This window comes from Lepidothrix coronata, unplaced genomic scaffold (genome assembly GCF_001604755.1).
Source record: "Lepidothrix coronata isolate B3197 unplaced genomic scaffold, Lepidothrix_coronata-1.0 Scaffold372, whole genome shotgun sequence".
NCBI classification, from domain to species: Eukaryota; Metazoa; Chordata; class Aves; order Passeriformes; family Pipridae; genus Lepidothrix; species Lepidothrix coronata.
In genome coordinates this window covers 6,005-28,996 of record NW_016690552.1, presented here as the reverse complement: position 1 = coordinate 28,996, position 22,992 = coordinate 6,005, and the positions used below count along the sequence as shown (strand labels likewise).

The window sequence follows — 22,992 nt, the reverse complement described above, 5'->3', positions numbered from 1 at the left end:
ATCCCTGTGGGCATCTCTGTGTGTTGTGTCCGTGCCTTCCCGTGGAGCTGAGCAAATGTGCTGGGCTGACCCAACTGGCACCTAAAAGGTGACAGTGAGGAAGGAAGATGCTCCAGCATCTGTGCTAGCCCAGTGGTCCCTGCACAGCCCTGCTCTCCTCTTGGCTGCAAGGAAAGCATATTTATTTTTCTTGCTATAGCAACAGCATCTTCTCTCCTAACAGGCAACTCAGGACTTCCAAAGACTTTCCATCTCCTATCTGCTGCCCTCCCTCCCCCACCTGGTTTTGTCATTCTCATGTTGTTGCCTGGTTTGCACACCCCAGGCTGGGCCATTTGTACGTATATCACTGCCCTTTGCTCCTGTCCCTTCCCCAGCAGTGTTCCAGACAGGCAGAGCTGGCCACCAGCCTGCACCCAATGAGTCCATATCCCTGTGCCTGCAGGGGTGTCTACCTTGTTTTCCAGAGTATCTGCCCTTGATATCTTGCTGCAAGCAGCTGCCTGAGATGCCAGGGCATGGGAAGAGCAGGCCCGTGCCCTTGGATGGCTATCAGGGCCTGTCAATGAGCTGAGAGCCCAGGGAGAAGAGAGGGCTCTGACAGCTCTGCACTCCTGCTGAACAGCCCCCGGGGAGGATTGTGCCTGTGTTGTGCCCTTGCTCAACTGCAGCTGTTTCTCAGGAAGCACAGGTCAGTGCTGGGATAGCAATGCTGTACACATTATAAACCACAGGCAGAAAGTGAACATTATGGTGGATAACTTTATTTTGAAACAGCTTGTCAGAACAAAGTAAGTAGAACACAAACCGTGCTGGTGCTTGGCATTGGGGGCTGGTAGAGACCACCCCACCTTGTCTTGGTTGAGCTGCCCTCAGCTTCTGCCCTGCCAGGGGCAGCTGCCCTACACCTGCACTGAAAACCAGGCTGACATGTGCCAGCACTGGGCAGAAACTCTCTTGAAAAGCTCTAGGCCAGTGTGGTGCTGCATTTTTCCCCTGCCATGTCATACTATGATCTGAGAATCTTCTGAACCCTGCCAAAAAGTATTGCTGTGTTGGCTCGTGGACCAGCCCCATAGGCACAGGTGGTCCAGGAGGAGGAGATGGGGCTGGGGCTGTGCTGCAGTTCCAGCTGCATGAGATGTCACTGTGCAGGAGCCAGCCCTGGCTTGGCACTTGCTACAAACCCCTTCACTGGCTGGGGTGTTGGACAGCGAGGCCACCCCTGGAAGCAAGCAAATCATCATCATCATGGGTAGTGCTGTGCCTGGGAGGGCAGAATTCCAGGCTTTAAGGAATTCCAGGCACCCCACTGAACCTGCTGCTGCAGGATGAAAGCAGCTCGGTGTCACTGTCTGCCTTGTCTGTCTGATTTCCTCACCACCCTGCTTGCAGCTCCTCCGCACCTGCTGACAGCAATCTGTGGTTTGTGGCCTGTGTTAGCCCAGTCTCAGAAACCAAAATTTGAGGCATGCTTGTGATGTGTGCAGACAAGAACAGGAAATACGTGGTGTTGTGGGGGATAGCTGGATCTCTGGACAGAGGGTCCCAGAGCAGAAACTTCCTGTAGACTGACTCGGTGACGAACAAAACTGTAAAACAACAAGGAGGAACAAACGATGGGAAGTGCCTGTCTGCCCAAGGCTGAGCTCAGTGTCTTGCCTGACCGCTTCCGGCCCGGTGCAGCTGAGCAAGAAGCTGAGCTGTGACTGCACATGGGCAGCCCCAGCAGAGCCTGGGCTTCACTGCAGGAACTCATCGTACTCCCTGGGGAGGGGAGAGCGCTCACAGGAGTCTCTCCTCGCTGCTGCTGGTCTGAATGTTTGGAGGGGAGAGGGAGCCATCAGAAGGGGTGCCACTGCAGCTTTGGCTCTGCTCTGGGGCTGCAAGACAGGACAAAACATAAGTGCATCTTGTGGAAGGAGGCACTGGCTTGTTCCACTGTGGTTGTGTCTGAATGTGCCCAGCGTCCCTCTCAGCTGCACGAGCTGATCCTGCACCCATCCCTGCCGGGTACCAGGGTGCTGCCCTCAGCCCTTCTGTAGGAAGTTGACCAGATGGGCAGAACACACACTCCAGGCTGGTCACAGGCAAGGGACTTACCTGCTTGGGCTGATGCCGCTCTGGGCGCTGCTCCCGGGGCTGGGCCTGCTGCCGATGTGGAGGTTTGTACAACGAACTCTTCAGGTATTTGTAGAGGTTGCTTTTTAGGTGTAAGGGGTTATAAGCAACTTCCACTTCCAAGCTGTTCAGGGCACTCTGCTCAGGAGAAAGAACTGAGTTGCTATGGGATGTGACAAGTAGAGGCTGTGGGGTTTATGTGTGAGGGGTTGTTGTCTTTAGCACTGGGAGGGGTGGTTTCCAGGGATGAGTGTTGCAGACACTCCATACCACCCTGCAGTGATAGGGGAGGGGATCTTTGGCTGTGCTGCTACCCACGAGGAGCACTCTTAGCTGTGTAGGAACAAGAGGCATCTGCCACCAGGTCTTAATGGATTTAAGCATTCCCTTACAAGATGCAGTCCTATCCTTCCCCATGCCCAGAATCAGCCAACAAGCTGGAGCACCCTTTCTGGGCACTGTCACCCTCAACTCTGCCTCGTAAGACTTCTTCCCACTCTCTGCAACAGACATACAACATTGCTCCAAAAGACAGGCATTAACTGTCCATGAAGAAAGCTGTAGGATATGTCCTCTGCTGGAAAGAAGTTTTGGAGTGCTGCATCATATTCCAGCTATCACTAGACATCTTCCCAGCCATTTCCTTCTCTATTTATCTGCTAAAGCTATAGTGAGAGCGCTGCCTTTCCTGGCAGCACCTGGAGCAGAGGTAGACCACTTGGCAGAACAGGAAATGCAGAAGCCTGAATCTACTGGAAGAAACAGAGGTACTCTATGTATTGATTTATCTATCGCCTAAAGCACCTCTCTCTGAAGTATGAGGAGATCTGTGTTCCCTGGCAATGAGGGAGATGGCTACAGCTTCAGCAGCAGCTGCAGGGCCTGTGCACAGGGCTGATCATTGCTCTGATCTCTGCCTGTAGCGCTGGACCTTTGCACAGGGGTTAGTGCAGGGCTCCAGTGACTCCCCTGGGACCTGGGCACAGGGGTTAGTGCAGGGCTCCAGTGACTCCCCTGGGACCTGGGCACAGGGGTTAGAGCAGGGCTGCACTGACTCACCTCTATGGGGCCACGGATTCGCTCGGGGTGCTCAGCAAGGAGGGCTGGGAAGGCTGAAGGCAGCAGGAGCTCCCTGATGGCGACTGCTTTGACAAGTAGAGTGGCAGAGTCGGAAGGGACGATGACATAATAGGAATGCACCACAATGTTCCAGTTTGGATTGGTGTTCTGAGGTTCGTGTCTGGCCAAAAGCATCCACTTCCTTTGCTAAATGGCAAAAGCCAAACCCGAAGTGAACAACAGGCAAGAGCCACTTCCTTCAGCACTGTCAGTGTGGGCTGTAGTGCTCAGGAGCAGGCACACACTCACACATCAGAATAAGAACACTATTCTGCAATATGGTTGAGGACAGTATGGTATTTGTTTTTTAATTAAATGCAAGTCAATTCTTAAGAAAAACATCCAATTTTGCTTTACAACTTGTCAGTAATTGACAGTCCTCCACAGTCCAAGCCTTGGTTAATTTTTTTCACATTAAAGATACAGATCTAACTCCAACTCTGACATTTGCACTTCATATCCCCAAACACTGGATTTCTGATAGGCTCAAGGGTCTTCTCTAAGGTTTGATGTGCTGTAGCATCTTTCCAGTGGATGCCTTGGCTGGAAAGATTTACAAGCACAGCTCTGGCCCATAAGATGAGTTACAGCTTCTGAAATATGTTTTCTGATGCAGGCTACAGATTTTATGGGGTTTGCACTAACTGTTCCTTTCTCTGGCAATCCCTCCCCATCACACTGCAATTTTCACGCACTTACCAGAAGACTATGACATAAAGCATGGAAGCTGTGCTGGTTTGTCTCCAGTTCATCCCAGTCCAGCTGCCAGCAGCTCGTGGGCTTGATGATGAAGGGCAGGCCATACAGTACAGACTCACAGACACCTTCAGACTTCAGAGCCCTGCAAGCATATGGCTCCTGCTAGTGCTCTTCAGCTACTGACAGGCTGAGAATCATTTTAATAGCAACTGCATAGTTAAAAAATAACTTTTCTCCTCCCTATAAATAAACCTCAGAAAAGACACTAGAGAGCATCACTTGTTGTGCTATGCTCTGTGCTTACCAGCCACAAACTGCTGACAGGAAAGCGAGCACATCCTTAGGTGAAGTCACGCAGCACTATGAGGCTTTGCTTGCTTTTTTACTACTAGTCCTACTAATTAGCTCAGACTCTGACATCCAATTAGTTGCTGTGGCCTCATTAGGTAGTGAGAGAACAGCAGAATTATTGCAGTGCCTGTGATCTACAGAACTTTACACTGGAGGGAAACAACTGTTGCACAAATAACACCTATGGTGTTACACTCATCAATGCCAGTGCCACGGTACCACCACTTGAGGCTGTGCTCCTGCCTGTGTGTGGGCTGTGCTGTTCCATGGCAGGAAGAGTTACAGGGCCAGGGCTATCTCACATCACAGTTTTGCTGACCAGAACTTTGACTCCCCCAGTGCTTTATGATGATGTTACCAGGTCCCAGGTTGACACTGCACAGGAAGAGTGAAGCTGCTGTTCCACCACCTCCCGGGTACCGAGCGTGAGGCACGGAGCAACACTTACTTTACCACCCGGAGTTTGTGCAGCCCTGTAGCTGGCCAGGCTGCCACGTGCCAGGGAGAACTGGGATCTGCTGCTCTCACAGTGCCATCAGCCGGCCCCGAAAGCACAGCTGGGTCGAGCAGTCTCTCCTGCAAGTCGCACTTCAGGCACACTGGAGAAGGAGATTGGTTTAGGTCGCTGGAAGTGTTTAGCACATGGGACGTTCAAAGCACTTACAAAGTTAATGTTTTCTAGCAACTATTGAGGGAAGAAAACTAAAACCTGACACGAGGCTACAACCTGTCCCTGTTTTACACACATGGGGAAACAGCACATACTTGGTGTGTTAATGAAATGATGATTGGTCAGTAAACTGGGCAGGCAAGCTCCAGCTTGGGCAATGAGTGGCCAGCTGGAGAGGGAGAAGCAGCTTGTTTCCCAGAGCCACACTGGGTTCAGGGCTACATGTTGCCTACAGCTTTTCTATCTGTCTGTGGAGAAACACAGGACACTGATGTCACTAACACTGGTGTAACATGACACAGAACTCCAAACAATCTCTCTGGCCTTCCACAGATTCCTTGAGTGTGGGAAGGTGAAAAAACCTGACTGCAGTGTAACTTGGTTTGCCTTGCTAGCTGTAATAAGACAATGCATCAAGTAAGAAATCCAATGTTAGGATGAAGGAAAATCAATATCATAACTGCCTGTGCTGGAGGCTGATATGGAGCTACTACACACACAAAAATGCCCACCAGGCTTTCTCATCTGCTTGCTGTGGAGCGTATCAGTAACTCTCTATGAGCTTTGGTTCCAGTCTGGAACTGGCCTGTGGATCACCAGAAGACAAGTGTGCTCCCATTGTGACAGCAATGGGCATATTCACAGGAGCACCACATTGGAGAGGTGTGGAAAGGGGATTGCAGGGACTTCCCATGGCACTGCAGGAGTGACAGTACAGTCAGCAACTGCCAGAACACACCTATGTCTGCTGTAGCTGTTGGTGTTTTCAGCATTCACCCAAAGACGGATTAGGGATTTGGATTTAGACTAATAAAGGAAAAAAAAAGACATATTCCTTACAAATTTTCCCATACATTACGATAACTGTTGGCAGCTCCAGCTAGAACATGAGCTATTTTAGCATTAAATCCCTAGATATAAATAAAAGCCAAGTCCTTTTGTAAGACAGCCTTTACTTAAGTGCAGCTCTGGCACGGACTTTTAATATTGAACAGAAGGAACACATTTTTTAGGGCTATTCAACTCCCAGGACGTAAAAGGCCCCTTTTCCTTTGACTACATGGCTATAAATTCACATGCTGCTCCAGGCACATTTTGCTGCAGAATGGAAATTAATTGTAGCCTCAGCAGCCACGGGACATGGCAGCAAACAAGCAGCTCTCTGAGCAATAGGCTCCTATCGGCCTGAGACAACTCCCAGCTTTCCCACTCACCCAGAGACCTCCCTTGGAGGGACCTCACTCTCTAAATGGGAGGAAACATGCCCGTGGGAAGGAATGTGCCCATAGGACAAGCCTGGATAACCTTTAAGGCTGTGGAATTCAGGAGCTCCCTGCAGAGGGGGAGAGAAAATTAAATACTTATGGTGCTCTTGGGTGCAGCAGCATGGCTGAAACCTCCCGATGGAAGGAGGAGATGGAGCTGTTCCCTCTCCGTGCCATAGTCATGGAGCCATGTTTTAAACAGCATCTCCAAGCTGATGACATTGTCCTCTACGGTTTGCACATCAATGTCCATTCCCAGGATTGCAATGTCTGCGGGGGGAGGGGAAAAGTGTAAAAGCACAAATATTTTCAGCCACAGAAAAGAACATTCTTTTGCATTTCCCACTGCATTACACCTCCTTAATACCTTGAGTGCTGTCACAAAAAAAGTGCTTCAGAAGCCATTACCATGCAAATCACAACACAGCACTGTGACTCCGGGGACACTGCTGGGAGCTGACCTGCTCCACAGGCCACCCCACCACCCTTTCCATCCCTGGGGTGCTGGGACTGTCTACGGCCGTCGCCGTCTCCAGAGAACAAGTTGTGACTGATGTGAACCATCACATTGCTGGCCTCAGAGACTCCTCAGTTTTAAGGCATTTCCTCCTTTTCCCTTAGCAAGGGGCACCAACAGTCCCTTGCCCTGACGCTTTGAGCCTTGCTCCCATTTCCCTGCACTGATGCAGCTGGAGAGCAGGCTGGTCGTGTTCTGGTGGTGTTGAGCAAAATGGTCAACAATCTGCAGAGCCCATCCAGAAAAAGGTTCCCTGAGACTTGCAGAATTTTTATGTTCATAAAAAATATATTAGTGCTTTATCTTCAGTGCTTCTTTGTTGTTTCCCCCAAACAGAACTAGCTGGGACCAGTATCTCCAACACATGGAAATACTGACTTTTGTCAGCAAAAGGTCTGGCAATGTTCAGCTGCTTTCAGCGAGTGTAATGGGGTTGGGGCGAAAGAAAGAATAATAATGCTCAAGTTATCAATTAGAGGCCAGTCCATCCAAAGGCCAGGCATCCTGTCAGGTACTCCCACAGACCATTCCCACCACAAATGCTGTGTGCATTGCTCTCTGGGGGTTTAGATACATCACATCTCTGCTCCCTCTGCAGTCTGGCAAGCACTAATGCTTTATAATTAAAGAAACGTTGCAGATTTAGCCTCTGCCCCACAGAGGAGCTGCTCTGCAGTTTGAAAAAGCAATCCTTGTCCCTTATCAGGTGGTCTGTGTTTGTCTGGAAATGCACCTCCCAAGGAGTTCCTCTCGTGAAGAAAACAGCCAGTGTTTCTTACCCAGACTGTTCCGAGCATGTTCAAAGCTATTCGAAGATTTGCCAGCTGTGGGGTTTCAAAATATTGGAGTCTTTTCTAACTGCACTAACCTGGGAATGAGCCTATGGAGGGGATATCCTGATCCTGCTCTGGATATTAAAAATGTAAGTAGGTTCAAACAGCCGTGAAACAAACTAATGGAAGAAATACTCTCAGTGGGATGAACCTCTTAATTAGTGCTACATCGCAATGTTTATTCCATAGTTCAACACAGCACTAATCTTGCACTTCCTGCATGCTGGATCTTGCAACTTCAATGTTCTTTACTGTATTTTTTGTAACCCCCTTTTTTGCTGTGGTTTTGGCAAATTAAATTAATTCTAAGGTCAGAGTGGCAGAACCTTGATTCCTTCTCCTCAGGACTCCCTTTTCCCACTTAGTGGTAACAGTGCACTGCTTTTCTCCAGCCAAGCAGTTTTACCTGCAGAGACTCTCCCAGAGTCCAGAATAACAGCCATGTCTTGCTGAGGGAAAGGAAGCTTTTAATTGGCAGTAAGAGCGTTGATGTCTCTCTGAGTGCTGGATTATAAATCTCGGTGTTTGGTTTGGTCTGCCAGCAACTCAGTGGGATGCAGGGGCAGCACAGAGAGCCATCGTCATCTGTAGCAGACACCCCAGTCAGTGCTGTGCTGCACATGGGGGAAAACCAGCCTAAACTCCTGCTATGTAGCATTTTATTGTTTTACCAGCCTTGAGAAAGGGCTGAAATCACCAAGGAGATCTGCAAGCTAGGAAAAACAAAATGCAGGTATGAAAGTTGCAGTTATAGCAACATTGCAATGTATTGAGCTGGAACTGGATTTTGGATCACCATCTCGCTGGTTTATTTAGAGTCTGCTCAGCACCTTTTGCTCTGAAGCAAAAATAGTCCAAACAGGACCTAATAGGACTTTCAGTCTCTGAATTTCTCATTGTTTAAATTCCCGCTGCTGAAAACTGTCAAATTAAGGGAGGAGTTCTTCAGAGATATGGCCAGGAAAAATCCAGGGTCTGGAGTGTACTTGCTCACTCTTTCACTAATGAAGCATTTGGCCAGGGGCGTGAGGGAAAGGGCAAAAGGGAACCTGCAACCCACCTAACCATTGCCAGTCCCTACAATGACAATTGACCAGAAATTTGCTACTGTAACCAGAAAAGACAAACAGCTAGAGACAAGTAAGGCAACAACATCCAACACTGCCTGTCACTCAGTAAAAACAATACTGACATTGCTAGGAACAGGTCTTACACTAACTTTGGAAGGCATCTGGACTCAGTTTTTTAAGCTCATTATCAACTCATTGTGAGAACTTGCTGTGTGACCCAGGCGTGGAACCAGGTGTGTCTTGTTCATGGGGAATTTAAGTGTCTGCAGGAAAGACCTTTAAAAGGAGACCTGTTGTGGAAAGCAGAGGCTTGTAGAGAACTTGCTGATGTGCAACTACTGGTTGCTGAAGAAATACAACCTTAATTGCTCAAGAAAACCTGCCCTAAGCATGGAGAAGAGAAGCAGCAGGTAAGCAAGAACATTGTTAGTGACAAAAAATCAGCTAATCAAGAGGCTGAGTACCTGACTTGGTCAATGAAAGTAACTCTTCCCAGAACTGTGCAATATGTAGTCCAGGAGAAAGGACTAAAGGGGACCCTTGGAATTGCAAATGGCCTGCCTGTCTCTCCTGCCTCTCCTTTCCCCACTACCTGCTTCAAGGATTTAGGTTGCCTCTGACTGCACCGAGGATCTTTTGATCAGGCAGTCAAGTGCCCAGCGTGATGTTCAGCAGCAGAAGGGGTGTGTGTGAGTCAGTGTGTTACCCCCATAAACTCAGTGCATTTTTCTCTTTAATCCCTCAGTGCAACTCTATTGCACATGATGTAAATTTTAAGTAATACTTAGAGCTGAATTAATGCATGAATTTTTGCCCAAATGTGCTAAAGCTCCAGAGAAGTGCTGTGGTACAAACTTCCCACTGTTCCTCCAGGCACAGCAGTTCTCACTTACCTAAGTGACATTAAATGGCACAAAGGTAAGTGACAGATATCAGACCAAAGCAAGAACTATTGGCTGTCCTGCTGCCCAAACTTCCCTGAGCACCTTGTTTGCCTTACACTCACCACTGCTGCTGGGCTCTTCTGCTGGCACACACTGCTCCACATCCTCGGGCTCCAGGAAGTCTCTCTTCAAAACCTCAATGACTTGTAGTCTTCGCAGACTCACAAGGTCTACATCTTTTAACTTCTTTTCCAGCTGTTTTACCATTTCTTTGCTGGACTGGCTAGTCAGAACTGTGATCTGAAACACAAACCAGAGTGTGCAAGAGCTGCCTCTGCCCTAATCCTCACTAAAAATATCTCATCCATTCAAAAGCAGATTTGAAAGCATTTTTTTTGAGCTTTGGCTTACATTTAAGCCAATATGAAATGGATTGAGAGGATCACTGGAGGAACATCTACAGGTTTTGTGCCACTGCTGGAAGATGGAACAATTTACAGGTGTCTTGTGCTTTGCACGTACAGTCAGTGAGTCTGTGTGTGTAAGGAGGGACTTGCCTTGACACCACTTCCTCCCATTACTGTGTCACTTATAGCTCAAATAGTCTAAATCCAGCCTTCTCACTTGAAAGCTGAATGGGAATTTTATATTTGTTAAAGAAGTGTACAGTCTGTCCTAAAGATATTTCTTAAGAGAGCAACAGTAGGTGTGATACCCACTGCCCAGTTTTGGTGTAATACTAAGTAACTGCAAAGAGTTTTTAGAAGAGTTTCTAGAAATCTGTCAGGCATGTTTAACACCAGCTTTCTGGGTGAGGACTCTCTTCTGTGTCCCTGTGTATCTGAGGGTCTCAGTGCAGCAGCTGGAGCACAGCTCAGGTGGGAGGTCTGTGTGTCTGTGATTGCCAGTGAAGGTCAGAACAGACCAGATGGTGAAGGGGTGACATGGCCTGGGAACCGAGGGGGTTGCAAGGGTGAGAACGTGGGAGGAGCTGGCTGTTGGAGGGATGACGAGAGTCCTGACCAGGTCTGAGTGTGTCTGTGTGTAAACATGACAGTTTGTACCAGTAACTGGAGCCTTGGGGACTCATATGTCCAGATGCCAGAAACTAGGGAGACCGGGATCTAGGAGCAGGTACTGGGTAGACTGAGTGTCTGAGACCAGCTGCTGGAGTGATCCACGTTGTAGGGATGGAGATAGAGATGTGTGTACACACACATTTATTTATGCACACATATATTCCTGCAGGTGGATCTCATCCTGCTCAGACAGAGAGGGGCACAGGCTGAGGCCACTGGTGCACTTTTGTGCGTGTGAGTGTCTGTGATCTGTGTGAACACATAGCCTGTACATATGTGCTACATGTGTGTTCTGTGTTCATTTGCCTGATGGGAATATGAGCTCAGCCTCGCAATTGGTTGGGCCTAGGGACATGGAGCTGTGTCAGCCTTGTTGATACCAGATCAAGCCTAATTTCCCTAACAAAGTAAACCTCTCCAACCAAACTTCTCCCTAGTGTTTGCCTCTGAGTTACTGGGAATAAAGATATTATCATGGTCACCTTTTAGGAACTAATGCAAATGGCTTGCAGGAACTGTTCTTAAGCTGGGGGTAGCTGAACTGTCTAAAAGATATAATTATCTTCTGCAGAGCTATAGAAAGAGCATTTACTACACTGATGGACATTTATTTCATCAAAACCATGGCTGTATTACATCTGTAGCATGTCACCTCCAATTTACCCAGACTGGCACATGCTGGTCAGAGACCAGGAGAAATATTTTACCACATACAAAAGCTGAGGTAGCTACTGTGACTTCCTTTTGTTTTATCACAGTTTCTAGATATAATCCCTTAATGCCATTATACTTTCTAATCTCACAAAAAACAAGCTACTGGTGACTTGAAAAATGCTTTTCATCCTATTGCAGGTTGGCCACATTTCCTGCCCTGTGACTGCTACTGAGATTTCAGTTTTGTTGATGCTGATGATTTTTCCCCGCCGAAGTCAGGATCTCAAAAGAGTAAGTCATTCTTTCTACTTTTAACTACTATTTGGGTTTTAAATGACTGCAGATTGTAACAAAGTCTGCCTCCTATGCTTACTGGTCAGCTAGGAGTATTCTTGCATCTTTGTGTTTTAACTGTTATGAAAATGCACATTTGCCTAAACAGCTGATTTGCACGAGCAGATTGCCAGTGGCAACCCTGTGCTCTAAACACTGGCCATCGTGGTCTCACACTACTGCAATTGTTCTCTAATAGAGGTGTCATGCCTGCACAGGCACTCATGTTCCTGCTATTCACACATAGGCACCTGCAGCAACAGCTTCTGACAGGCTGTTTCTTCACCCCCCTGCTGTGGTCCTGTGCCTGTTATTCCTGCCTGGGCCTGGCTGTCCCACGGAGCTCCGCGATGCTGCTCCCTGGAGTGCAGCTCAGGAGTCTCTTCTACGTGGAGGAAAGCACGTGGAAAGCCTTTTGGTTTAACTTGTTTTACTTTAGAAGTGTAACAAAAAAAAAAAGCAAAAGCCAAAGAGTGCCTCTTTCAGCAGAGAAGGCTTCAAAAACAGAAACGGTGACTTGTGGGAGATGCCAAGGACTCAGGCACCACATATAATCTGCCTCATACAGTTGAATTGAACAGGGTAAATGCTTACTTCAACTGGCCTATGTGATCCAGGCTTCACTTCCAAGCAGGAAGCATTAACCCCCCACATTTTTTATTTCTTCAAAAGATACTGTATCTGAGCAAAGCCACTCAAAGGTCCTCTGAGAAAAGGAAACAGAAATAAAAATTCAACTTACTCTGCATAAAAAATTGCTTGTGATGAAAAAAAAATGCAATCACTTAAGAATCTGAAGCAGAAAGCTGCCTTTTTTAGAAACATGGCCTTCTGCCTGTCTGTGATCGCGGCCTGTCATTGCAGCATGTCTTACATCCCCTTGCAAAGAGAAGTACAAAATACTTGCATCATCTAGAGGAACAAGGATTGCTTAGTGGAGTATAAACTCCCTATAGTCATGGATAGCTTAATTTTTAATGCAGCTTGTTTCTTCAGCTATACTAGAAGTCATCCTGGACTTCGCTGTGTGTCAAAAAAGGTCTTGTCTCCAACGTGTACTCAGTCTGTTCCAACCCCCAGCTTTACAAAAGCACAAATCCCATTTGAAATGGGCAGGAAAGATACCTCAAGGCCCTAAGAAAACACAGAAAAGCAGAAAATCAGCAGAAAGACTTCCTGGATAGACAAGTGAGTCCCAATTACAGCTAGGAGAGTCTGCCTGATCACAGCATGACTCTGTGTGACACCAGAAGGGTTTAAGGATCTAAACAAAATAAAAGGACTCCTAAAATTTCACTCATGGGACTCTCAATTTGTTTTTATGACTGACAAAGCTCCAAAGCCAGGTGGACCCTGAGCTGGTGAAGTCTGAAATAAAAGATTGTTTGGAGCTGATATTTCCTGACGTCCAGAGGAAAACACCGTTTCTTTGAGTCCTTCCCCCTCTAACTCCCTGTTCTTTCACATCAGTTGGTACTGCTTAAAACTCCACTTCCTTGTGAACCTTGCTCTGTTTTCTACCTTCATATATCTGTTCTCATGTGTTATTAGCAGCTTCCCTCCTTCTTATGCAAGCACACACACCCAGCTGAGAACACAGCCACCAGACTCTCTTAGATCCTGTCCCAGGACATCCAGTTGATAGGACTGCTGTACATATAGTTTTCCCTAGATAATGTCCCCTTTTCCACAGGAATCTGTCCAGAGGGATTCAAGGACTTGGTATCTCCATCCAAGATTTCTGGACAGTGGATTTCTGAAACAGCCAGACTGCTGAATACCTAAAATGTTCTGGCATGTTCACTGTACATGAGATTATACATTTATAAAGCATGACTGGTGAAATGAGATGGCTTCCACTACCTTTGCAACATTTTCTTACCTCAACAGAACTGTTTGTTGAGCCTCCTGCTGCTGTGTGTCTGCTGTATTGTTTGAATTGCTGCAATCCATCCTGCACAGCTTGTACCACTCCACTTCCCCCCTGTGGGAAACAGCCTTCTGCTGGGAGCAAACGCAGCTCCGAAATGCAGGCTTGAATTCGCGCAAAGTTTTCTTTCACTTGCTGCAAAACAGCGTTCAATGAGCACGAAAGACTTAAATAACATGAAATATCTTTCCATAATGTGGAAGAAGGTTTTTTGAATTCACAGCACTGAGCTCAGACTGGGGGCAGGAGCCAAGTCATAAAGCAGTGAACAGTGATAGGGATCCAACCCAGCTGGTTGTTAGGCCAGTAACAACACACGTGATCGCTCCTCAAGTTTTTAGCTGTCTCCCTGTTGCCAGGCCAAAATGCAGTAGTAGGACATGACCCTTTCCCCTGGCCCTGTGTAACAAGCAGAACTTGAGATGTGAATAGGAGCACTGAGATGGTGGGACATCCCCAGGCCACAGTCACTCCTGCCATATCTGTGCTCCTTGTTCATCAAGCTGTGAACCTCTAGAATTCATTCAGGAGGGTGTGGAGTCAGAGTGTGGCAACAGGTTCAAAAATGAGTTCCAAAAGCTCATGGGTAACAGGTCTAGAACCAGAGTCCAAGAGGAATAGCCTCAAATGTACCCTCTAACATTCTAAATACAACAGGTGTGGAACCTGGGGAGTGTGAGGAGAATGAACTGCAAGAAGGGACTGGGCTAGGGCACTCCCCAAAACCTTTTTTTCTTTTGAGACTGGGCTGAGAGCGCACTGGTTTGACTCAGGAGGACATCTGACATTTCTTCTGCTCTTACACTTCTCATTTAGGACACTCACAGTGATGATGATCAAAAACTCCAACACTCACGGAAGGTGTGTGGAATCTCCTGCTTCAGAGATGAGCTACCAGAACAAGTGTTAGAAAGGAGAAACCCTTCTATTGCTGTCATTTGTAAAAAATGTTTTATTCCTTCAGGCAGCAGCTACCACTGTGCAATGGCTGCCCCAAGGAGAGCTGGACCAGTTCTTTATGGCACGATGAACTCTCTAAATCAATAACCCATGTTGTTCCATGATGGTGCTTTGTGTCAGTCTCATGACTGGAGAATACTGGGCCCCACTCTCACTGCCTGCTGGGGTAACTTAGGTTCCTGCAGTCCAGGGCTGTGAACCCTTTTATGTTACTCAGCATTTGCTTGAGCTTGGTATCACTTTTGTAGTGGTCACCTAAATCCACACAAGGCAGTCCCAAGTATGAACCAGGCTGGCCAGGATTGTTGCAGACCTCTCTGTCTCCATGCAGTTTTAGTTCAGGCCACCTGGTATCTCTTACCCACCCATGACCTTTCCTTAGCACAGACATGACAATGCCAGGGAGCACCATCAGCTGGAGGTGCTCTGCTCAGAGTCCTTATTCAGTCCCACGTTAAAAGCTTTTGATGCTTTAATGCTCACTTCCTATCTTGTCACCATTTGCTGTCCACCACAGTTATCTAGGTACTTTCTGGTTTTCTTTTCTTTGCCCCCCTGCCCTTTCCAGGGAAGCTCCTTGGACTTGTCAGACCTTTTGGGGGAGACCATAAACAAGCACCCAGGAAAGAGTAAGACAAAGGTTACCATATATGACACTTCCCCATGTATTCTCCCAGTCTTTATTTTCAGCTCTGGGGCTTTTCCGACTTCACATGATTTGTCTAACAAGCACCCTTTAATACAGCTCTATCTTGGTTCCTCACTGAGAAGTGTCAAGTCTCTCTAGCTGAATCAGAAAGACACTGTGCTCACAGCCTGCCCTGTTGAGACATGGGCAAATTTAGGGGTGCAGGAGAAGTAATGGAGCCCTGGTATTTCTGAGGAAGGCTGAAATGGAACACATACTCATCAGGCAGAGATGTGAAAGTGTTCCTGACTCCAGAAGCAGCAGAGGACCAGATACCATTATTAGTGAAATTAGGTCCACCGAGTCATAGAAACATACAGAATGTCCTGAATTGGAAGGGGCCCACAAGGATCATCCAGTCCAACTCCTGGCCCTGCACAGACACCCCAACAATCCCACCCTGTCCCTCAGAGCGTGGTCCAAACCCTCCTGGAGCTCCAGCACCCTTGAGGCCGTGACCACTGCCCTGGGGAGCCTGGTCAGTGCCCGACCACCCTCTGGGAGAAGAACCTTTTCCCAAGATCCAACCTAAACCTTCCCTGACAAAGGTACAGCTGTCTCCTTGGGTCCTGCAACTGGTCATAGAGAGAAGAGATAGGTACTGCCCTTCATGAGGAAGCTGCAGACCCCCATGAGTTCTGCCCTCAGTCTCCTCTTCTCCAGCTGAACAAACTAAGCGACCTCAGCCACTCATAGTCTGAAGAAGACAGTCACCTTGAAACACTTTACTGTTCCTAAAAGTGAAAGAACAGCTCTGAAAAACAGCTTCAGTACAACATCAGATGTCTAAAATAAAGAGATGGCTCCCAGAGCAGAACACCTAAAGAAAGCTGGGGACAAGGGGAGTGGGGGCTCACAGTCTGGATGCACACGACTGACTCAAGTCTTTGAGTGTGAGCTTTGCTGTCTTGAACAAGTCCAAGATAAATGCAGTATTATGGCAAAAGAGCTGATGTGATGACCAGTCATGCAAACAAGAGGGGTATTTTTAATTCTCTATACAGCATTGCTGAGTCCAGTATTGGAATCAAAAAAACAGCAGAGTGAATACACGGAAGGGCTTGGAAGTTATTAAGGGGTTGTAAAAATGCCTTGCAGTTAGACTTATAATGTGTTCTCTTTGATTTACCAGCTAGAAGACTGAGAAAGGACTTGCTTCTATTTAGAGGAAGAAAGGATAAAATATGAGCAGGTTCTTCAATCTAGCCAAAAGAGTAAATATATTAACAAATCCCTGGAAGCTAAAGCAAATAAATTCAAATTAGAAACCAGGGGCAAGTTTCACAATGACAATGATTAACCACTGGAAGAAATCATCAAGAGAAGTACTTGATTATCCACCCTGTAGTATCTTCAGACCCAAACTAGATGGCTTTCTGGAAGAAGTGCTTTAACGATATATGGGTACTTTGGTGAAATATAATAGCCTGTAATATGAAGAAAGCCAAACAATGATCTAAAGGGTCCCCTGTCTTTAAAAACTGTGACTATCAAAATGAGGAACTGTTGTTTAAATTACGAAGACATCTGATCATGAGCAGCAGAGTCATAATACTCATAAGTAGAGGGATTGTGTCAAAGGTCAGACATCCTCTGGTGAGCCACAATTACCAGATTAGATCGGAGGCAGCTGTCAGCCAGCACATGCTGGACCAGTGTCAGGACATACCTAGTAAACATAAAAGTGGGTATTTGGCCCCAAACACTCACAAACTAACTTGGACATAATGCAAACTCACAGAGAGCACGCCTGGAACCAGCTGTGAAACAGATCACCGAGATCATCCTGCAGTGACATGTCAGGATGAATTACCAGTAAATTCATCCTAGGAAGCAAGACAAGTGTTTGCTCTTAAAGCCCCTAATCAGAGTGATTCCACAGTATCTTCAGAAAATGTTTCTTTGATATTCCCTTAGTCATCCATGTCACACTGTCTATAACCTGTCCTATAAAATAAAGCAAGTGGCTGCGTGGTACTTGGCTGCTGGCTGAGGTTAAACCATGACACACCATTAGCCACATTCTTCTTGCAGATCACATTTGGTAAATTACTCTTATCTCCGATTTTTTATTTTTCCCAGTTGGTCTCCACCTTTCCTGAGATGTGAAAACTTGACAAAACCTTTCAGGATGTTTTCACCATTGCTGTATAAAGTGGAAGGGTTAGTTCTGTGTGTTTACGCTAATGCTGTGTAAATGAGATTGCTCAGTGTGACTTTCTAACACTATGACTTCATAGATTCTTGTGCACTTTATGATGCACAAACTGTTACTTTAGAGCTGCCTGCCATTCTCCATCTACACTTGTTCCACTGCATAGCCCCAGATGAGTGCAGTGCTTGTTCTTATTGACTTAGATCTATATATTTAAAAGCTGTGTAGATGTGGTGCTTAGTTACATGGTTTAGTGGTGGAGTTAGCAGTGCTGGGTTTAGGATTGGACTTGATGATCTTAGAGGTCTTTTCCAACCAAAATGATTCTGTAATTATATGATTTCAGGATATTTCTCAAATTTGGCAATAATATTTTAACTCTGCACTTCTTCCTTTAAATATCTGGAATCTCTCCCACAGTGGTAATATTTTTTCACTGTCCAAATTATTACAGCTTGGGTTGTGTTTGATAATTTTGATAGAACAGCAGTACAGATAGTGCAGAAAGTAGCATATGAAAGGTACAACAGAAGTTTTAGATGAGAACAAAGCCTAATTTATGCATGTGAGCAGCTTCACAGATCAAAAATATTACACTTCTTTTAAACTTCACTTTTCATAAAATTCTGTGAAACTATGCTTTTTGAGAATGATTAATTTTTAGATACATATTTGCAGTAAATCGTAACTTTCTGTACGGAGTGACAACAATGTATTGCATTCCCTTTGGAGATCCCCCGGCCCCGGCCATACCGTGAAGGGCAGCAGGCACTCCTGCTGGGGCTGCACCACATAGAGGCTCAGCAGGGGCACACGGCAGGGCCCTGCCAAGCCACATGCCAAGCACAGAGTGTTTTCCAGAGCCTCGCAGAGCACAGAGCAAGTATTGGCCCAGGAAGGTGACGTGACATCCACAATGAGAATCCGTGATGGCTGCTGGCAGTGGGCTTTAGGAGCAGGAAAAGTTCTCCGTGATTCTGAGAGTAATTTTCTGGAATTCATGGCTTTTGAACACAGGTATTACATATCCAATTATCCATCTGCATCTGAATGGGAGAAATAAACAAAGAACAGCAACGAGTGAGAGTCTCCCTTTCCCATTCAACCTGAGGCACTGCAGACAGTAATGACTGACGTGCCTACATCTTTCTCCAAAGCGATCGTTGTTCCTACTCTAGGATAAACCCACACAAGACAAGGGAAAATGCATGCGGTCAGAAAACAAAATGCTTCAACTAAAGACTCGTGGCAGATACTCTCTTACAGGTGCAGCTGGAGCAGCTACCAGTGTTGGCAGCACAGCCACACGTGAGCTGTGTGAGATGTCTCACGATCCCCTAGTGTGGCTCAGGTGCATCCATGGCCAGCAGACAAGGGATCTTCAGCAGCTGCTGGAAAGCAACACTATGAAATCCTCCTCCTAATTCTGCAGTGGCCAACAGGTTCTACCCAAACACCAAGGAGAAACAGTCCCTGCTTCTTCATACCCAGGAGTATAAGACAAGTAGCTGCTATACCCAAAAAAGGACAGCATGATGCATCAAAAAATATTGCATATACATAAATATTACTTTGTGGATGTGGAGAACCAACTCTTGTCCTTCAGACTGTCTAACACCTGGCATAAGCTCTCTGCACTGACAAAAGCTTTGATGAACACAGCACTACCTCATCTTGTTCAACAACGTGGGAGCACTGCAAACCTTAAAGTACCTGCAATGTCAGAAACTCCAACAGAAATTACTTCCAGCCGAGTACCACCTTTGTTTCCCAGAGCTGGCTGGTGATGGGAATGCTGTGCAGGGAGGTGGCTGTGCTTCACCTGTCCCACAGCTGTGCCAAGTGACACAGAGGTTTGTTAGAACACCTCAGGAATGCTGCCAGTGTCAGGTGACAGCTTGCACAAGGCAGGCAAGGAAAGATGAGGGCTCCCCGATTCCCCATCATCTTTGTGTGGGAAGAGAGGCAAGGCCTCTTGTTGCAAGGCCCTGGGAGACCACGGATCCCTTCAGCACACGAACGGAGCATGTGGTCAGGACCCATTTCTCCTCCACCTCTTTCTGTCCGTTTCCTTTCAAATATCCACCCTTTCATCCATCAGCACCACTACACATCACCTCTGCATGCATAAGGCTCAGCTGGTGCTTTGAGAGACCTCCCCACAATCTGTCAGAAAATGTGACCGTTTCTGGGAAACAGTCCCAGAGAAGCAGAGAGGAGCAAACAGGAGTGTGCTGTCAGGTCTTCTGCCTCGTGTGTACAAAACAGAGGAAACCGCTCAGCCCCAAGCAAACACCTCGCAGTTTGTCTCAAAGGTGTGGAGGCAAAGGATTGAGATGTGCTCATCCGCAGACCTGGAATGTAATGTTTGTTCCCCTACCCATCTCCCTTCAATATATACATCTTAAGCACAAGAGCCAGCATTTTCCTGTTAATTTTTTTCCTTTGTGAACAAAGTGCCTTCATAAAATCTTCTCTTCACTAAATCTGCACAAAACACTCAAGTGCTCTTTGTAAGGATATTGAAAATGTTTCAAAAATGTGTCTTGATCTTGGTAATAACATTACTATGTAACCATGCAAGTCTACCTGTGTCCAGAAAAGTGTTTTTATAAGTGTTTTTATAACTGCATATACCTTCTCAATAGGAACTAGAATAAACTCTTTCTTCCTACAGCTATGTCAATTCCCAGCACAATTAGTAAGTTCAAAGCATCTTCTCTACTGGCTCTGGTCAGAACCCAGGCCAGTATACATGCCTGTCATTTGTGTGGTATGTTCAGCTCAGACAAACAGCTCTTTTATGTTCACCAAGGAGACAAGATACTGTATTTCCCACAGCCTCCAGCACTTTGGAGTAAGAATTTCTGTAAGTCTTGAAAGGAGCAAGAAATGCTTTTCTATTTGGCTGAAGTATCATCAGAAAAAAGTCTGTATTTCTAGGATGCTTGTCAGTGAAGGCAAAACAGAGTGATCACAGCTTGAATTCCAAAACTGAGGCTAACACTTCAGAGCTGGTGAAAATGTTATACATCTAGATCATGGAGATACGTGTACATATCTTGCTTTGACTAGTCCTCTGATATAATTTCATTATCAAATGAAAAACTGCCAGATACCACTTTAATTGGTGTCTCTTCTGGACCTTTACAATTTGCAGGAGAGCTTACTAAATTACACCATTGAATCTGGGAAAATACTTGTCTGTCTGAATTTTTTGCGATGAGGCTTCATACCACTGAGCTCTGCAAGCCCCCAGTGCTTTCTCAAACAAGGAAACAAAACCCATCCAGCAGTCAGAATCTACAAGAGTTGGGTCTTTGATTTGCATTGGGTTCAGAGAGAAAAATGAGCCTTGATGCTGAAGTAGACACAGTTTTCCTAAACTTGAATGACTTCTCTCACTCTTGACACTTTACGGGACTATGCTTATTTTAAAATGCATTTGTAAAATAGATATCTCATCAGCTATACTCTTTACCAGCTGAGGGAATTTCATTTTTTCATAATTGTCGTGTTTTAATTAATCTCTGCTTAGCAACATTAATATGATTTATATGCAGCTCTCTGTACAATATTTGACGTACAGTGTAAACTGCCCACCTCTGTTACAGCCTCCTGTCACGCTTGGCTCTGGTGAGGTTGGATAGCTGAAGAATTCTGTATCCTAGTCTAACTGGTTGCTGTGGTAAAATGGCATCTCCATTTAAGCAGCAAGTGAACTGACAGAGGGTCCATCCTAAGGGATTACTCCACAATTCAGTGTGCAGGAGTGAAAACTGTTAGTTCTGGCAGCTGCTATGACATTAACTTCTTGCTCAATAAAAGAGAACTTACCAGCTGTCAGAGCTAACAGTGATGTACATTTTGCTCAATGCAAGAAGACACAAATTCTTCAGAACTAGAAAGACAGGGACAGAAAGAAAACTTTATCATATTGTGTGCCTTGTGGTTGCTGAGGACATTCTGCACTTGCACATCATCCTGTGTGCTTAATTTGTTCCAGTTATACAAAACCATCAAATAATATCCAAGTCTAAGAAAACAACACCAAAACCACTGCTTAAAGAGTATTAAGGATAGCTGGTTTAAAAATGTGTCATTTTCTGAGTAAGCTTCAAGACCCTGGGAAACATGAATATTCTCATGTGGAAAACAGATCAAGCTGCATAAATAAGTGGGTTTACTAGAGAATAAACCAGCAAGCCATTGAGAAGCCTGAGACATGGAGTGGCTGTGCAGTGGTGATGGCCTCTCTTGTGCATCTTTTTGTCCACCTAGCCTAGAAAGGAAGGTATTTATTTTAAAAGGTGGGGATGAATAGAAGAATAAAAACAAAAAAAGCAAAAGAGCACAAAAGCAAGCTACTGAAAACAAAATTATTCAACAGAATATAACAGAAGATATTATGTGTTATTCTATACATCAGTGCTATAACCAATCATAAATGGCTTTAGGCTTGTGCTTTTATTGACATAAAATCACCCAATCTTCATGAGAGTAGTCACTTTATATTAGTGTTAAAATAACTCATTATAACCTTTATAGATTTTTTTTTTCCTTAAAAGAAGAGGAACTATAACATTAGGAGAGTTTAGAAAAAGGCATTTTCTAGTTCTGAAGAAGCAAGTAATGATGAAACCTTATCAAGCAGTGTGTGGACAGAGCAGCAGAGCAAGGACAAGCTGCCACATAATGCACATAGTGCCCAAGTGCTCCTGTTGAACAAGAGCCAATTCATAAAACCCAGCAGAAGTGCTCTGAGGAAAGCTGTGTTATCATGGGGGACTTGTGTTTGAGTGATGGGCTGGAATTCTCAGAATTAAATTTTATAGGTACTGTAATATCTTTTTGATGAGATTATACATACAGTTAATGAAGCCTCATGGGGCAGGCGCTCTGTCTTGCCTGGAATCTTGATTATGGAACTAGGATGACATGCTGTCAACACACACACTAACCTGATATAAACCTGCATAATTCATGAGCCCCAGCACATGCTGCACACAAGGAATCACCACGGAGGCTGCTTTAGTGGGCACATGGGAAATCCTGAGATATACCCACGTACTGGAGCAGACTGGAATCATCCTCCAGTTCATGTGTTTCGATGGCTTCTCTAACAGAACAACTTCTATCCTGGATGTGACCTCTGAGTCTAAATTTTCTGAGTGTAACATTCTCACAGGTTTATATTCCCTGTACAATTTTTTAAAGCTTTAGATAGTAACACTCCCTCCCTTGTGAGCTCTGTGGCTGGATCCTCAGAGCAAGGAGGATACACCTCACAGCAGCCTGCTGCCCTTGTCTTCTGCCCACAGGGAAACCTGCAAATCCCACCCAGAACATGAGGACCTGGCCATTGAGGTCTCTAAACTGGCCAGGCTCGAACATCACAAGCCAGCTCTGCTCCGTGGCAGTGCTTGGGAAGGGCAGATCCCCCTGCTCCGCTTTGCCCACGGCCGGTGCCCGCTGGAGAGGGGCAGGTGGGCGCAGGTGGACAGGGCAGGCGAAGTGGGTGAAACACTGCCTGTGCCGGTCCTCCTTCAGAAACAAACTTGGAGTCCTTCAGGCAGGGCCCTGCTGCAGGGGATGGGCTGGGACAGCCATGCTGGGCTGTACAGAGCTGGGACAGCCATGCTGGGCTGTACAGAGCTGGGACAG

General features: G+C 46.1%; 1 protein-coding gene across 3 annotated transcripts in view; it reads right to left on the bottom strand.

Moving 5' to 3' along the window:
* Positions 1-758: 758 nt before the first annotated feature.
* Positions 759-22,992, bottom strand: part of M1AP (meiosis 1 associated protein) — a 24,304-nt gene continuing 2,070 nt past the window's right edge. Inside the window, exons 2-11 of one of the 3 annotated variants that reach the window (XM_017839067.1) lie at positions 18,082-18,374; positions 13,478-13,660; positions 9,652-9,829; positions 6,322-6,495; positions 4,739-4,889; positions 3,940-4,081; positions 3,181-3,387; positions 2,104-2,259; positions 1,765-1,883; positions 759-1,592 (exon numbers count right to left, since the gene is read on the bottom strand). In XM_017839067.1, coding sequence (XP_017694556.1) covers positions 1,451-1,592; positions 1,765-1,883; positions 2,104-2,259; positions 3,181-3,387; positions 3,940-4,081; positions 4,739-4,889; positions 6,322-6,495; positions 9,652-9,829; positions 13,478-13,660; positions 18,082-18,330 — 1,701 coding nt within the window. In that variant the 5' untranslated portion in view covers positions 18,331-18,374 and the 3' untranslated portion in view covers positions 759-1,450. The remainder of the gene's footprint in view (positions 1,593-1,764; positions 1,884-2,103; positions 2,260-3,180; positions 3,388-3,939; positions 4,082-4,738; positions 4,890-6,321; positions 6,496-9,651; positions 9,830-13,477; positions 13,661-18,081; positions 18,375-22,992) is intronic. The other 2 variants (XM_017839066.1, XM_017839068.1) reach the window with 2 other exon arrangements.